General features: G+C 36.3%; 1 protein-coding gene across 3 annotated transcripts in view; it reads right to left on the bottom strand.

The window, feature by feature from the left end:
- Positions 1-15,227, bottom strand: part of LOC116162894 (C3 and PZP-like alpha-2-macroglobulin domain-containing protein 8) — a 239,325-nt gene that overhangs the window by 58,567 nt on the left and 165,531 nt on the right. For all 3 annotated transcript variants that reach the window (XM_031476652.1, XM_031476654.1, XM_031476653.1), the window contains exon 4: positions 3,075-3,260. In XM_031476652.1, coding sequence (XP_031332512.1) covers positions 3,075-3,260 — 186 coding nt within the window. The remainder of the gene's footprint in view (positions 1-3,074; positions 3,261-15,227) is intronic.

The raw sequence follows: 15,227 nt of genomic DNA, 5'->3' as shown, positions 1-15,227 counted from the left end.
ATATCATTTATTTCATAATCTGTACACTTGAACCGAGGGCACTGACTTAACTGCGTTATTCGATCAAACTAGGTGACTGGATCGAATTGGGTCCCCGGATGAAATTGGGTCGCTGGGTCAAACTGGGTCACTGGGTCAAACTGGGTCAAGTTGGGTCACTGGGTCTAACTGAAAAGAGTATGACGTGACCCAGCGACCCAGTGACCCAGTCTCTCTGTATACAGGATGTTACACAGACGATGAGATGGTACGCCACATTCATTGTGAATGTACCACTGTAGTCTAACTGAAGCGATCCATGTTAGGGGATCCCGGCCGGACATGGCTACGATTAGATCTGCCTCCCCTTCCGGCACCCTCGCGCGTGGAATGGCTAGTTAGGGAGCTAGTACAAAGGGCCCGAATTTGAGCTCTAGGTACGTGTGGACTCTGTCCTCCCTCCTATCGTAATCCAGAATAACGAGAGTTCAATATTTGTTCTAGTACATTGGAAGGTGCCTGTGCTTTTCTCTTTTTAGTATGAGAGTTGGGTCGATGATAAGTTCGTATAGTTTAATGTCACCAAAAAAACACACGTATGTGAACAAAGCACAACCAAAACGTAGAAGTAGTAAAAAAGATCATTCTCGCGAAGAAATTAATTCAAAAGGAATGCATGGATTCAAAAAGCTTAAGACAGCTGTCACGTAATAGATAGATAAGCCATACGTTTTTTATGACAACTAGTAAACACAAGCGATCTGACCATATCAATAAATGACGGAACGTCAGTTATTAGTGTCCCTGAAGAATCACTTAAAAACCATTGGCGAATATATTCTATCGTCAATTTATTTTTGGTCTTAATTTTAAATAAGCACAGTTTTATCCGCCACTGCTTTTTAGACCCCATATCATGTACCCTTGGATCTTCCTCATGTCTTCAGTAACGTCTTTGTTTTAAATCGTATTTGGCGCCCCCTTGTCGAGAGTTGGTGTTTTTACACGGTAAAAAGAGGTCATGTTAGGTTACAAATCCTACGCTGCGAATTAAGCATGCTTTGGGAAAAGTTAAGTAAACTCTGTCGTGTCAGTTTTCTGTAGCCAGACCTGAAAATTGACGAACCAATGAAAATTGACAAAGTATCTCTGCCATTACTATTCCATCATTAAATAGGCGTTAAAAAATGACTTAGTATTGAGAGAGGGGATTATTTTTGGCACGAAGTTAAGCATTGTTGGTTTGGCGATCGAGGGGATACCATATGAGTTTCGCATAGCGACCTTTGAGTAAGACCCAGCGTAATTTACCGCATCAAGCGCGACCGACAGTTGTAAAAAAGGAGTTTATAAACCGACAGGCTATTCAACAAATTCCAAAAAACTTCACCGCGTATCGACGCAGTGTCACAAACTGAACAGAGAGCTAAAAATCTAATTTCATGTTTAAAACGAAGTTGCGACAAAGAAAACTGTAAAACCAGATAATATTCGAGCTCATGATTTGTGCTGCTAAAGTAGCAGCAACTAGTGAAAGAGTTTACTTAAGGGATTTCCTAAACATTAAATCCAGTTTTTAATATCAAACCCGTGTAAATCGAGTTTATGCCAAAGCTCACTTTCGCCAACAAAAAGTGCACTGGAATTTTTAAATAATTGTTATGATACAGTTTTATGGTTGCAATTTCACGTTTAATAAAATAAGCAATTGTTTATTTGCAACGGAAGTACCCCACATGGGACTTCTTGGGAGTTATCGAGTATCGCATATCATCGAATAATCTCCCCGGCCGCTATAACTATAGCTATAACTATATCACAGATAAAGGATATTTTATCTGTTTTGAATATCACGTTTTAATTATCGTAAGTAATTGCAAAAGTGCATCAAAATTACCGATAATTTTTTTGAAAGCATGTTGTCTAAAAACTGCAAGAGTTTATTTTCATATTTTGGCGAAAGAGCCCGACACCGAAGGTGGAGGGCTCTTTTAACAAAATATGAAAATGACCGAATGCAGTTTTTTACTGACAACATGCTTGAATAAAAAATTATCAGGTTTATTTTGATGCACGAGTGTAATTTAGGGGAATATTTCCCGAACAAGCATTACTTGTCAAACTGACGTTACCTACTTATAAATTGTCGGCATATTATGAAAGTGTCCAAACCCAAAGGAGTTGCCAGTTGCCATGGATATGGACAGTGCAATTATCGCAAGGCTCTTTCGCTTTCTACAGTGCAATTATCGCTGTAATTGAGCGATAATTGCACACCTCATATGGCATTTATGACATATGAGGGAAATATTCACAGATATGGTCATATTATCGCATGCACCTACTTATGTGCTTTACCCTTGACATGCTTTATACCCATTAGTGTGGTGATGATGTTGATGAATAAATTACTTGCCTTACATCTCATGTATCTACAATGTTATGCAAACATAGGGGCTAAATATATGTACCTACTCTAATTGCAATCTACATTCAATATTAAGAAAGCCTTCGATACCTACAAACATTATTAGAAATGCGTTTCACGGCATGTACAAAATATAGCCACTTACTTCAGTCCTTCGGGAAAGCCCGGTCGCCCTTTAACGACAGAGCTTTATTTGATTAGTTTCAGCTTGCTCCAAATTTAGAAATTCTTGTGTGCCATAGAAAACCCGATTTCTAATTAATTAACGATTTTCGAGTATGGGAGGAAGGATAAGACTCGATTCCTAAACTTGACAGCCATTAATCATTGGCGATTAGTACGCTGATACGTCTATCTATTGTGTTTGTAAAACAATCTCCTAAAGATTATCCAAAGCGTTAGCTAGAAACGTCGCTACTTGGCTTAAATTTGCCTAGTTTATAAGGGTTTTGTTTTTCGTGCACATAGCACGATATGAGAATGAATGAAACTTCAATTGGCATGCATAAAAGATTGAGTTCAATAAGTTCAATACCCCAATCACAGTAAACACATTCAAGTCTGAATTATTTGCTGACGACCGATAGAGTTGTACTAAATGGCTATTACTTTGAATTCAGTGCGCGTAAAATTGTTATTCATGAGTTTGAAAAACAAGTAAGCTCACCAATTTCTCCTGGTTTATATGCGTGTTTTGCGGGTCGTATAATAACATCTCGGACCGGTCCAACAAGCCGCATTTGTGAAGAGCTTTGTAGTTCGCAAGCATCTCTCTCTGTACAATTCACTAGTGTTTGTAATATGAAATTTCCATTAGCATCCAAGGGGATCTCGAGTGGTAAAATTCCATGTCCTGCAATTAAAAAAAATTTTGACATATAATACCCTTAATCCTTAAATCCTATTATTTAAAAACGTTGTTTCCATTAAAAAAACATTTTATACATGAAATTCGTTGTAATCCTTGTAAAAGCTGCGGTATTTGCGTGTCCTATGATAAAATAATACCAATTTTAACATCTGATGTGAAGGTATTAGGCATCGACATTTTACGAAGGAAGGGAACGCGTTTCAGTATAGTAGGTCACGTAATTGGATGAAGGTTTTGTAATAAGCAAAGCCTTGGAATTGTTGTGCATCCTGCTGTATTGTGATATAAATCTCCCTTGAAAGTAAAGTTCCGTGTAGCGTCGGAAGGATACATCTTTTGAGAGCAGTGAACAAAACATGCGTGTCGTAAACAGTTTTATTATTTTTACATAATCGATCTTTTTTAACTTCGTTTTCGTCAAGCAGAAAAGAAGACAGTGGTGTCGCATCAAGTGATGATTGTTCCGTACTCGATTGCAATCGGTAGATTCAGGAAAAGTCGCGGATAATGTCGATACGGTACTTACTTAACAGTGTGCAATTGTTTTGTTAATTCGAACCTAAATCGCACATCGCCCGTGATAGTATTAAAAGAATGTTACGACGCTTATTTATCAGAAAGTATACGTTTGCGACACGAGCGAGCTTGCGAGCGAGTGGAGCAAGTGATTCCGTGTGAATAAGGGTTATTTGGGTTTTACATATGGCTTTATATACGGTTATCATTTCCAATGTCTCCGATGGTTGCAAGGATTGCGAAATCTGTGAATTCATGCACGATGTGTTGCTAAGTAAGTGCATTTAAGACCTTCGTAAGATGCTTATTTATCTATCGCCAACAACTTTTGATATTCTTTGCAATAGATAGGCATTACTGGATTTTGTAGGTATCGACTTTGCTTCTGCTTCTGCAACAAATCACTGGGCGCTCTTATATCTTTTTCAGCCAATATCATTTTATTTCTAAAGCGCGGTTTAGACGCTACGATCTTGGCTTCGATAAATCGTAACGATCTGATTGTCCAATTTATCGTTCAATAAATCGAAAATGTGCGTACTGTTTACATGTAACGATTTCTTGTTCCAATCTCATTGTCGATCACGGTTTAATACAGTTTTTATTTTTTTACTTTTCAACTTGTCTTTTGGTTTTGTCCATTAATATAAATTATACTCGCATTTTATTGCTTACATTGCTTACTTACAATAGAATCTTAATCTCGATTATGATTTATGAGTAGCCATTCCTCGCTAAATATTTTTTTCGGGTGGCCAAACTTGATCGCCACTCGCCAAATGTAAAACGTGTGGGCTAGAGACAGTCCATGTAGCCCAAATGGATACAAAAATGGTTCACGTCGGCAACATTAGTCACAAATCGTAGCGATAAATCGCTGTTATTGTTTACACGTTCCAATTTATCGCTACGATTCGCAGAAATTGAAGCCGGCCGCCATCAACCATCCAATCCAATTCCAATTCCAATAAATCGCTACAATCCTCTGTTCACACGCAACGATAAATCGTAACGATTCGATCGTAACGATAAATTGTTACAATAAATTTATATACATTTTATATACAGGGTCCTGCAACAGTGCGTTGGTCATTCTTAGCTCAGGGTGCCCCATTTTTACGGTCTCAATACACAGCCACTTTGATAAATCGTAACGAGCTTAATTTTAAAGTTGAATTTACTGATACAGGGTGTTCACAAAAAATAGTAAAATTTCCATATTTCAAAGTGCCATAACTATTTTTTTTTCAAATGGAACTACCACTATTTTATTTCTCTATTCGATAGTCTTTTGTGTGCTCTTTAATTTTTATAAGAAGTGTTCTGTGCCAAAACCCCGTATTTTTTAGGTTATTCAATATTTTTCACAAAAATAGTTACCTATATATTAATTAATTACAAGATAATAAAAAACCAAAGAATGCCAGACGGTAAACAGGTGCCATATGTTTATCGGATTGTGATATAGGTAAAACAAAGATAGGTAATTAAATTAAAGCAAATAGCATAACTTAACAGAAACGTATTTAACTAAATAGGAATCCCATTAAAATATCTTTACCTCGCAAATATAATGAACAATTCTCCATTTACGTAAATACGTTTAGATAAATGATTGGGACAATTTTAAATTAATGACTCTGGATTTTCCCCTTCAGATTTTAACAATTTTTGCAAAGAAGATATAGCCACCTTTTCTTTTAACAACAACGGCCAAAAATGATATTCCCCATTCCCATTTGTTCCCACTTACTCGCCTAACTTAATAAAATCGCATTCACTCACACTGACGGTACATTCACCGCAGCTTACTGCGAAACGTTACAAAATGTGCAAAACATTCTAAAAAAGAAGTAAGAAAAATCCTCTATATATCTCTGGTTTTTCAGCTATTAATTATGAAAGAATCGCAAATTTCGCTACGGGAAATCAACACATTTAGGTACTATGTTGCGTCCCATTGTATAAGTTAATTTTTCGCTTAAAACATTTTTCTTCTATTTACCACTTTACCCCGTTATCCTCTGTTTTCCCTTCCCAACTGACTTAAAGTGGGCTTCGAACAACCACGCGCGATGAAAAAAGGTAGTCGACAAGGGTAGATTGTGATTTCATTGCGTGCTAAAAAGCCACAAAAGTCACCAGCAACTATTTCGGTCGTCCCCAAACAAGAAATTCGATAAATTTGAATTAAGAATTTCGTCGTTCATCACCAGTTATTAGCAGATTCAACAATTCATCGTACTCATCGTCCAGTACCATCCGTAACCCTTTCGTTGTCCGTCGCTTCTTCGTGGATGGACAATGTAACCACCACCGTTCATCTTCGCCGCTTGGCCATTAAAACTACAAGTAAGTTCCTTTTTCTATTAATTTGCCAACCTCAATGTTACAGTGAGCCGTACTTACCGGTACACTAAGAAATGTATACCTAGTAGGTGTTAGTTTGTCATTGTCATTTCATTTCGTTTGTACATCTACATAGTTAATAAATAGTTTGTTTGGGTACATTTATTTTCAATTTCCTCTTTAGAAAACGCATGAGAAAGATTTCCTTCATCATACTACAGTCCACCTAATTAATCGTTTACAAGCGCTTAACATACTATTTATTTGTATGTGTACCTATTATTATTATTATTTAGTACGTTTTTACATTGAACATTTAAATTAATTGTAAAATGAATTGAAAAATATATTTTCAAAATTAATTTTCTCACTTATGATTGTACCAAATAAAAAAAACCGTGAATTGCTAAACAGAAATCCCTTTCAAACATTTTTAATCTAAAATACTTGTAATTCGGAGGGGAAATTAAGAATAAAAATCGAATGTTTCAGGATTTATTTCCAATAGTACTTAATAACACTAAAAGCTTATGACACATTTAGGTGTGGTCCAAAATAATTGAAACCAAATGAAAATGTTATGTGGAACATCGCACATTTTTAATTGTGTCTTTCAGTGTTAATACTGCGAATATATTTTAAAGTTTTCAATAAAATATCGAGCTAATACATCATGGAACCGAAATTTATGTGGAAACTTTGAACGAGAAGAATTGTCTTTCACTGCATTTTACATATTCATCTGTAACGCTGGGAATATTTTAAACTAATTGAAACTGATTCCGCTTTGCAATAAGGGAGTTAGGTTGACTTTTTATTGTTTAAATAAAAGAAATGTTACACCTCTGAAAACATTTTTGATTATACGTGTTTTCTCTCTTCGGGTTAAGGCAGCACTTTTAAGCTAAAAGCTTATGCAAACTAACCGTATCCTTATCCGAGTTTAGTTTGAGATGTAAATCTAAATGTATGAATATATTTACCTTCACGCATGACATCAGTATCGTTCTGTCTCAAATAATTAGGCCCTACGGACTAGATCATACGTCTAAACTAACTTTTAATGCATTAAAATGTTGATATTTACATATATTGATTCTGATTTAAAATTTTAATTGAGATAATTAAGAACATGATTTACTCTATATCTACCATTGAATAAAAACACTATTTTTATTCAATGATATCTACCAATTCGGAAATTAGAGAATTAAATCACAGTATCCTGAAATTCAAAGAATAAAAAGAGAATCCAAACACTCCAATTCCGTTTGGAGGATTACGCTCTGCCAACAATCACGTCTTTAAACAAATATCACTGCTCCAAGGAAGATCGCCCTCTTTCTATCGATAATACACAAGCAAAAGCAAGCGGTTCAAATCTATCTCTTTTGCATTTCCATTATTTACGAGTGTGCGTAAATACCTTGCCAATACATAGGTATATCTTGTGTTCCTAAAAATGACAGTAACCGTCACATAAAAGAGGACATTCTATTCATCTGTGAAGGGATGTCTTAGTTATGTGTTATCGTGCCTTGGATGTCAATGTAAACTTCTATATGATTCATCCTGCCTGATCATCCGGATTACTTGCTGAATCGAGCCTTTTCATATTTTTCCGCAAACGCACAGCGATATAAAAATGGTTTCCTTAAGGACCACATTCAATAAATGCAATAATTCTGAAATTAATAGCTACTATTCACAATTTATATTTACTGCACGTATACGTTTACGTTTTTTGTGTTTGTTGGTGTAGTACGTATAAAATTATGTAAATGTGCTGCTACATCGTGCATTCCGAGGAAAGGTGGAAAGTTCTTATGGTAGAGCAGACTCTTAAAACCTTTTTGTATGATAAAAACGGGGCAGGTAAGCCCCAATTCTTGGTGCGAAGTTTCCGAGATTTTTAACTATTTTCCAAAAAGAATTTGCTATGCTCGCCCAGAATGTTAATTAGCACATTCAGTTTTTCATGTTAGTTTTCTTTTTAGTCGTAGATTTTAGTACCGGTTTATTTTGTTCCACCTGCGTATTTTCTCTCACTTTCCAAGCGGCATTGTCCAGTGTAACTGACGTGAAAGGGAAATGTAAATGGATTTACTGCGTTCTATTCCCTGTGTTTGATGGGTAAATGTTTCGGATACAGCTCATTTATTATGTATTTAGTGCATAATGGAAAATCTGGCAACATTCCGTTTTACAGTTTTCTATTGATCATTGTAATATTATATTATTTGATTTTCATACAAAATTCTGCGGCATGTAGCTGTAACCGGTAATACCCAATGTATATGTGTTTCATTTAGCAACCACTAATATCGGGTAGTGTACAGTAGATGAAAACCTGCACTAGGGCAAAATATCGATGTTTTATGCTTTACAGTCAAAAAAAGACTTGCCAGAACTTGCCAGGCGTTTTAAGGTGTACTTCGAAAAAACTTCTGGGCTCGTATTGTGAATGTTCCGCTTTACGCATGTACCATCTCAATTCTTTCAATGGAAGTGATGGGATCCCACTTATATTGATAGCCAACTTATTGTTATTACTTGATTTTCTGTTATTACTTGATCTAACCACATTTCCATCAAACCAACAGGGGTAGGAAGAGCGACGCTTGCAATTTAGAGGTACAAACCGATTAATAACGTCGTACAAACATAAGTAATAGTTGTTAACAGCTTCATCAACATATATGCAGGATAGACCATTCAATGTTGCACAAATCACAATCAACAACATTTACATTAATATAATTAGCAAAGCACAAATCAAGAACATTGTCATATAATTGTTTAAAATTGTTAAATTGACTAAAACTAAAACTACAAGAATCTTACTATCAGTACGGAGATACTTTGGAAAAAATCCGGAAGATTCCTCAGCAGAAATCCACTCAACGTTAGGAAGATCACCTATCACAATAATATCACAATCAGAGTTTTTATCACAGATGTTTTCAAGGGATCGAACACCGCTAGCATACTTTTGTAGACCAGAGCGAGGAGGAATATAAACGCACCCAATAATTAAATAAAAATCACCAACACATACAGGGTGGTGCCTAGCGCAACGCAGCATAGGGATTTCAATGGTAATTTCTTTATAGTCATTTACTAGCTCCCCTAATTATTTTAGAGCAAAGGTCTAAATACTTTTTTTTAGAGAAAAAAATAGTGTATCTGTTCATACTATTACTTATAATTTTCAGTGTTTCAAAACCGTAGAAATCCACAAAATAAAAAATTACATTTTGTAAATCAGTGATGCTTTGGAATCTTTCAACAAACTACAAGCGCATCGCATCTTGACGTCGAACGATTTTCATATTTAATTCTGTTTCAACTAACCGACGCAATAAAAGGCATCTATGAGTATTGTTTTTTCAGAGAATGTAAAGCTGCATCTACATCAGATACTATTTGTTTATCATTTTCCGGAACCAGAGTACCTACATAATCGAAGAAAAAAAAACTGATTTGAGGAAGAATTGTTCTTAAACTTATATTCGGATTTTCCGCTACTGCAGTCAAAACGTTGAATGTATTGTCGTTTTCCTGATGGTTTTGACGAACATTTTGAACGTTATTGCACTTGCAGTTATTTAACTAATTTGTAAACAAGTATAAATTAAATTTAACAAACGTCAAAGGCAAATACTGAAACGTGATCGCTGTTTTTTTTAGGTAATTCCAAGCCATATCTGATTTATTGTAAAATAAACCTTTTTATTATGTCGATTTCTACGGTTTTGAAAAACGGAAAATTATAATTAATAGTATGAACAGATGCAGTATTTTTTTCTCTAAAAAAAAACATATTTAGACTTTTGCTCTAAAATAATTAGGGGAGCTAGTAATTGACTATAAAGAAATTACCATTGAAATCCCAATGCTGCGTCGCGCTAGGCACCACCCGGTATAACCAAATTTCCTATATATATATAATCACCAAGGGATAGTTCGAATGATGGAAAATCGTTCTTCACAGCTAGCCCAGGCATATAAATGCTAAAAAGGGGACTAGCCCCTAAAAATTGCTCGAGATCTGGAAATGGTTTTAACGCCTTTAAGGGTGTCCTGAAGAACGAGTATATGAGTTTGCGACGGTTTTTAGGTTGTGCGTCAGATTTGAGAGCCTAAAAAGCGCAAAATTTTTGCACTTTTTTTAAACATTTCTCGTATAACTCGAAAAGTACTTTCCCTACAGAAAATGTTACTTTCTTCTTTAAATTATGCGTCGAATGGCGTTTGAAACATTGAAATAAGTTTAGCCGATCAGCCGCAATCACCCGTTCAAAATGGGCGATTTTTACAAACTTAGCTCAAAAGTTGACAACCCTCAACTTCTAACGCCGGTAGGTCGAAAAGGACTGCACCGATTGAAAAATATCATAGGAAAAAAACTTGTAGATCCTGTAATTGTGAATCAGATGCTTTTTGAAATTTGCAATTCACTCACTCCAGTGCTGAGATATGAATTTTAAACCGAAAGAGTCCTTAGCGCCAAATTTCCGCTAAGGTAGTCCAACGCAGAAAACTTCGCCTGAACTCAAAACTTCTCACTTTCTTGCATATGTTCAAGCAAAACTGAACGTAATCAGTTCATGTATTCATAACTTTGAGGATGCAGATAGCACGATTGTTGCTATGCGGTGGAAAGATTCAGGCATGGAAGGAATGTGTTCATTGTGGGGGAGGACATAGATTTAATAGTTTTGCTGACTGACCAAATATTACTTAACAGCGAAGATCAGTCACAGTTAATTGACAACATATTCCTAATGAAACGCGGGAAGGGCAATCAGCAAACCGTGATCTACAGTCCTAATAACAGCAAGCTATCCTTAGATGCTAAACGACACATCTTGTTTCTCCATGCCTTCAGCGACTGTGACACGATCTCTTCGGTTTTCCAACAAGGCAAGGTCAAATTCTTCCAAACTCTTGCAAAAAATGCTGACCTACGTGTTGTCTCGATTTTCCTTGATCACACAGCCACTCCTCACCAGGTTGCTGATGCTGGAGCGAAATTCACTGCAGCAGTTGACTCAGACAACAGAGGCCAGTCTCTCAATCAACCAACGATCATTTCATCTCTTCAAGAAGATCCCTCTCAAAAACCACTTTCAACTTGGCGTCGTTGCCCCCCCCCCCACTGAACTGGCCCCTCCCCAACATTCCTTCAGGGTGTTTTTGCAGGTGCACATGGGAAGAAGCGAGAGATGAATGCAGAGCAATGGGGATGGAAATCCGCCCCAGATGGTTTGATGCCTGTCCAAACCGCTCAGCCTCCAGCACCCGAGGCATTATTAAACTCCATTTCCTGCGCCTGCAAAACTGGATGCAAAAATGCATGTTCCTGCCGAAAAGTCGAGCTCAAGTGCTCAGCCATTTGCGCCCACTGCAAAGGGCAAGTATGCCTCAATTCAGTCAGTGAGCAGTATGAAATAACCATCGACTCCTCTGAACTCCAAAGTGCTTCCGAAGACGAAGATGATCCGGAGACAGTAGAAGGATCAGCAGTAGAAGAGGAGGAAGAGCAGCAAGAACTGCAGTATGAAGAAGAGTTGCCTGAACAAGCGGGGCGCTCTAAAAGAAGGCGAACGATTGGCGCAATGTAAATTTCCCTATGGTCCATTTTAAATAACTCAACGCCTTTATATTGTCGTATGGCCCATCTTAAAAAAAAACACCCTGTATTTGATAAATTATTGCAATTGAGAATTCATATAGTTTGTAATTAGTATAACATAAAACTCTTGTTCTGTGATCCTTCTTGATCTACTGAGACGAGGTACTGGCCCAAATAAGAAGACGGCTGCCACAATTTCCCCATAATTTCATGTAATTAAATAAATACTTTTTTATTATACTTCATTGAAATCACCTTATTTACACCTGTATTAGAAATAATGGTATCTTGCCTTTTCCAGGCTAGCGCACGGAATAGTTATTTACATTATTAGTGCGGGAACAGTTATTTTGCAGATGAGCGCGAAGTTTGGCGGCGCGAGTGCGCAACGCGCACGAGCGACGCATGTCGCGCGAATCAAGCAAATACTGTTCACGCACGTAACATGTATTCTATTTTTTGCACGGATTAGTTAAATCGAATTTATATAAATTCAAATTCTTTTCGCGAGATTTTTGCGACATTATAATTCTTTTGAAAAAATCAAGTCCTCTATGCCGATAAAGTAGAAATCTAGAAATTTAAAATGTCAAGTTATTGTTCAAAACTTCTGGTTTAAGCTTATTTTTGCCCCTGTACTACAGGGAATGATGTAAAGTGTATTTATATTTTCTTTTTTACTCTTCCATCATAGTACTTATTAGTTTATGATCCGCACTAAATAGATAATTTCGTTGAATTTTTAGGCACTAGTGCGCGAAAGTAGATAGTCAATTGTAAAATTGAGCAACTTTCATTTTCATTTCCTTGTTCTATTTTTCTGTGAGGGTCTGGTAAATCATTAATGGTTGATGGTTACTTCGTAATCAGAGCTTGATAATGATGATTTATTAAGTTCAATTTGTTGTATGAGTTAATTAAATTTACTGCTACTTGAAAGAAAGTGAGAAGTTTTGAGTTCAGACGAAGTTTCCTGAGTTGGACTAACTTGGCGCAAATTTGGCGCTAAGAATCCTTTCGGTTTAAAATTCATATCTCAGCACTGGAGTGAGCGAATTGCAAATTACAAAAAGCATCTGATTCATAATTACAGTATCTACAAGTTTGATTCTATGATATTTTTCAATCGGTGCAGTTATTTTCGACCTACAGGTGTTAGAAGTTGAGGGTTGTCAACTTTTGAGCTAAGTTTGTAAAAATCGTCCATCGATGGGCGATTGCGGCTGAACGGCTAAACTTATTTCAATGTTTGAAACGCCATTCAACGCATAATTTAATGCTCTTTAGAAAAGAAGAGAGTAAAATTTTCTGTAGTATAAGTACTTTTCGAATTATAAGCGGAATGTTAAAAAAAGTGCAAACATTTTGCGCTTTTTAGGCTCTCAAATCTGACGCACAACCTAGAAACCGTCGCAAACTCATATACCCGTTATTCAGGACCCGTTAAAGAGGTTAAAATGATTTCCAGATCTTGAGCAATTTTTAGGGGCTAGACCACTAATTTGCCTGGGCTAAGCCTCCCCCGTGATCCTTGATGCTATTAACACAACTTCTATCATTCCTGTATACTGTATACCTACTGTCAAAAATTTAGTTATTATGGAATTCCTCGGACAGCCAAGTCTGTAAACAAAATCACAGAAAAATTTTCATTCAAAAATGCACAATTGATGTCCTTCAATTTAGATCTTAATATACTCGTAGTATATATTTTGATAATACATTAAGAATTCCCCATTCGAGTCAAAAGAGCGAGCTTTGGAGAGGCAACGCTCACTCTTTTGGATAAAAAATAGAGCCTTTTCACCTTGATACCAACTGACCAGTTTATTCTTTAGTAAAGACGTAAATAGATCGTTCACTGTAACTTTGATTATACTTCTAGTATTGGTAAAGAGTAAATTTTCAACAAAAAATTCACCACCCGGATATTTATTATTTAAGTAGCCTAATAAGTTACCATTTGTTGTACTTCGGCGTTTCCCACATATAAATAATTTTGAGCGAAATTCAAGATAATCACGTTTGGGACTGCTCCCAGGAATAAGTAATTTATCCAATGACGTTGTACCAATTGATGCGTTCGTTGAGATGAGGGGTGAGACATTTTCCGCAGGGATTCCTTGAGTGTGCGAAGGAAGAACAGATGATGAAGAATCCTTCATTAAGTTAGAGCCAGCAGGAGCGATAAATTTGTTATTAGAGGTCGTTGCGGGAGACCGGAATACATTCTCATTTGATACAGGTTTAATGCTTTTCGATCGAATAGTTGCTTCCGAAAAAGGTAAATTTCCTCTCGCCTGTATTAACAGGCTGAAAGGAATTTTGAAGATCTCGTATCTCGCGGCTTATCTTCTTGTTATCTTCAAGAAGACACCCATTTTTATCTTGACATCCTCAACAACGTACACATACACATACAGACATTTTTTTAAAAAGACTCCTGGAACTTTGAAAAGAAAAAGATCCAGTGAAATCTCAAAATCGTAGTTTGGAGTGATTTCATTAACCTCCCATTTTATTGATTGAGTAGGTATCTTTTCCACAAACTTCAAAATGCTCAAAGAAGAAAGGATAATTGGAATATATTATCGTGTGGCGGCAAAAAAAGGCGGTACATTCAAAACAAAAATGTATAACTTTTTATTAAAATTGTACCGATTTCCGAATTCTTCCATTAGAATACGACACACTGTGTATTCCGTAAAACATAGAACCTATTTATTTCTGTTCTGTCCTGTTCTGGATACTCTTTAAATGACTGTATTCTCGTGCACATAATTCTTAATTCGGGTTAAAGAAAATAATCGCAATATGTAAAAATTTCATAAACATTTGCGAAAAAATCGCAATCCAAAACTATTGCCGTACCTACTCAAAAGCAAATATGAATCACGACATTGCGCTCATGATATACGATGTACTTTTGACCGTAATACAAATTGAAGTATGAATAACAAATAGCGTCAGTCCAACCCTAACATTTTAATAGTAACTCGTTTCGTTTTGATCCTGTGTGATCCTGGTCCGGTTGACGGCGCATCCATCACACGATGTTTACATACAGTTCAAGGGATTCGTCCCTTTCCTGTTCCCAATTCGATTCTCGAAGTTCTTTTTCAGTTTCATATTGGCGAAAATTTGAATAAGAACCGTATCTCGTATGGCTATTAGAGTACTTACCGATGTAAATTTATTTCCAGTAGCTCTTGTCGAGGACGGACAGCTATATGGATCAGTTTGCTGTTTGATGGATTTCATTTAAATTACCGGCCATATTTTAAATATTTGCACGGTGGAATACTCTCGACTGACGCTCAATTTCGTTTTGAAGTTAAACCAATACATTTAGGATTAATTGAGTTTTATTTTTAATCATCGCTTCTAAACGCTGCTGCTACAATCCGGAGGGTGGATGCAATCACGTTGTAGTGACTACCTATGTG

Source organism: Photinus pyralis, unplaced genomic scaffold (genome assembly GCF_008802855.1).
Source record: "Photinus pyralis isolate 1611_PpyrPB1 unplaced genomic scaffold, Ppyr1.3 Ppyr1.4_LG2, whole genome shotgun sequence".
Classification (NCBI taxonomy): Eukaryota; Metazoa; Arthropoda; class Insecta; order Coleoptera; family Lampyridae; genus Photinus; species Photinus pyralis.
The sequence above is the reverse complement of the archived record's forward strand: the minus strand, read 5'-3'. Positions and strand labels throughout refer to the sequence as shown.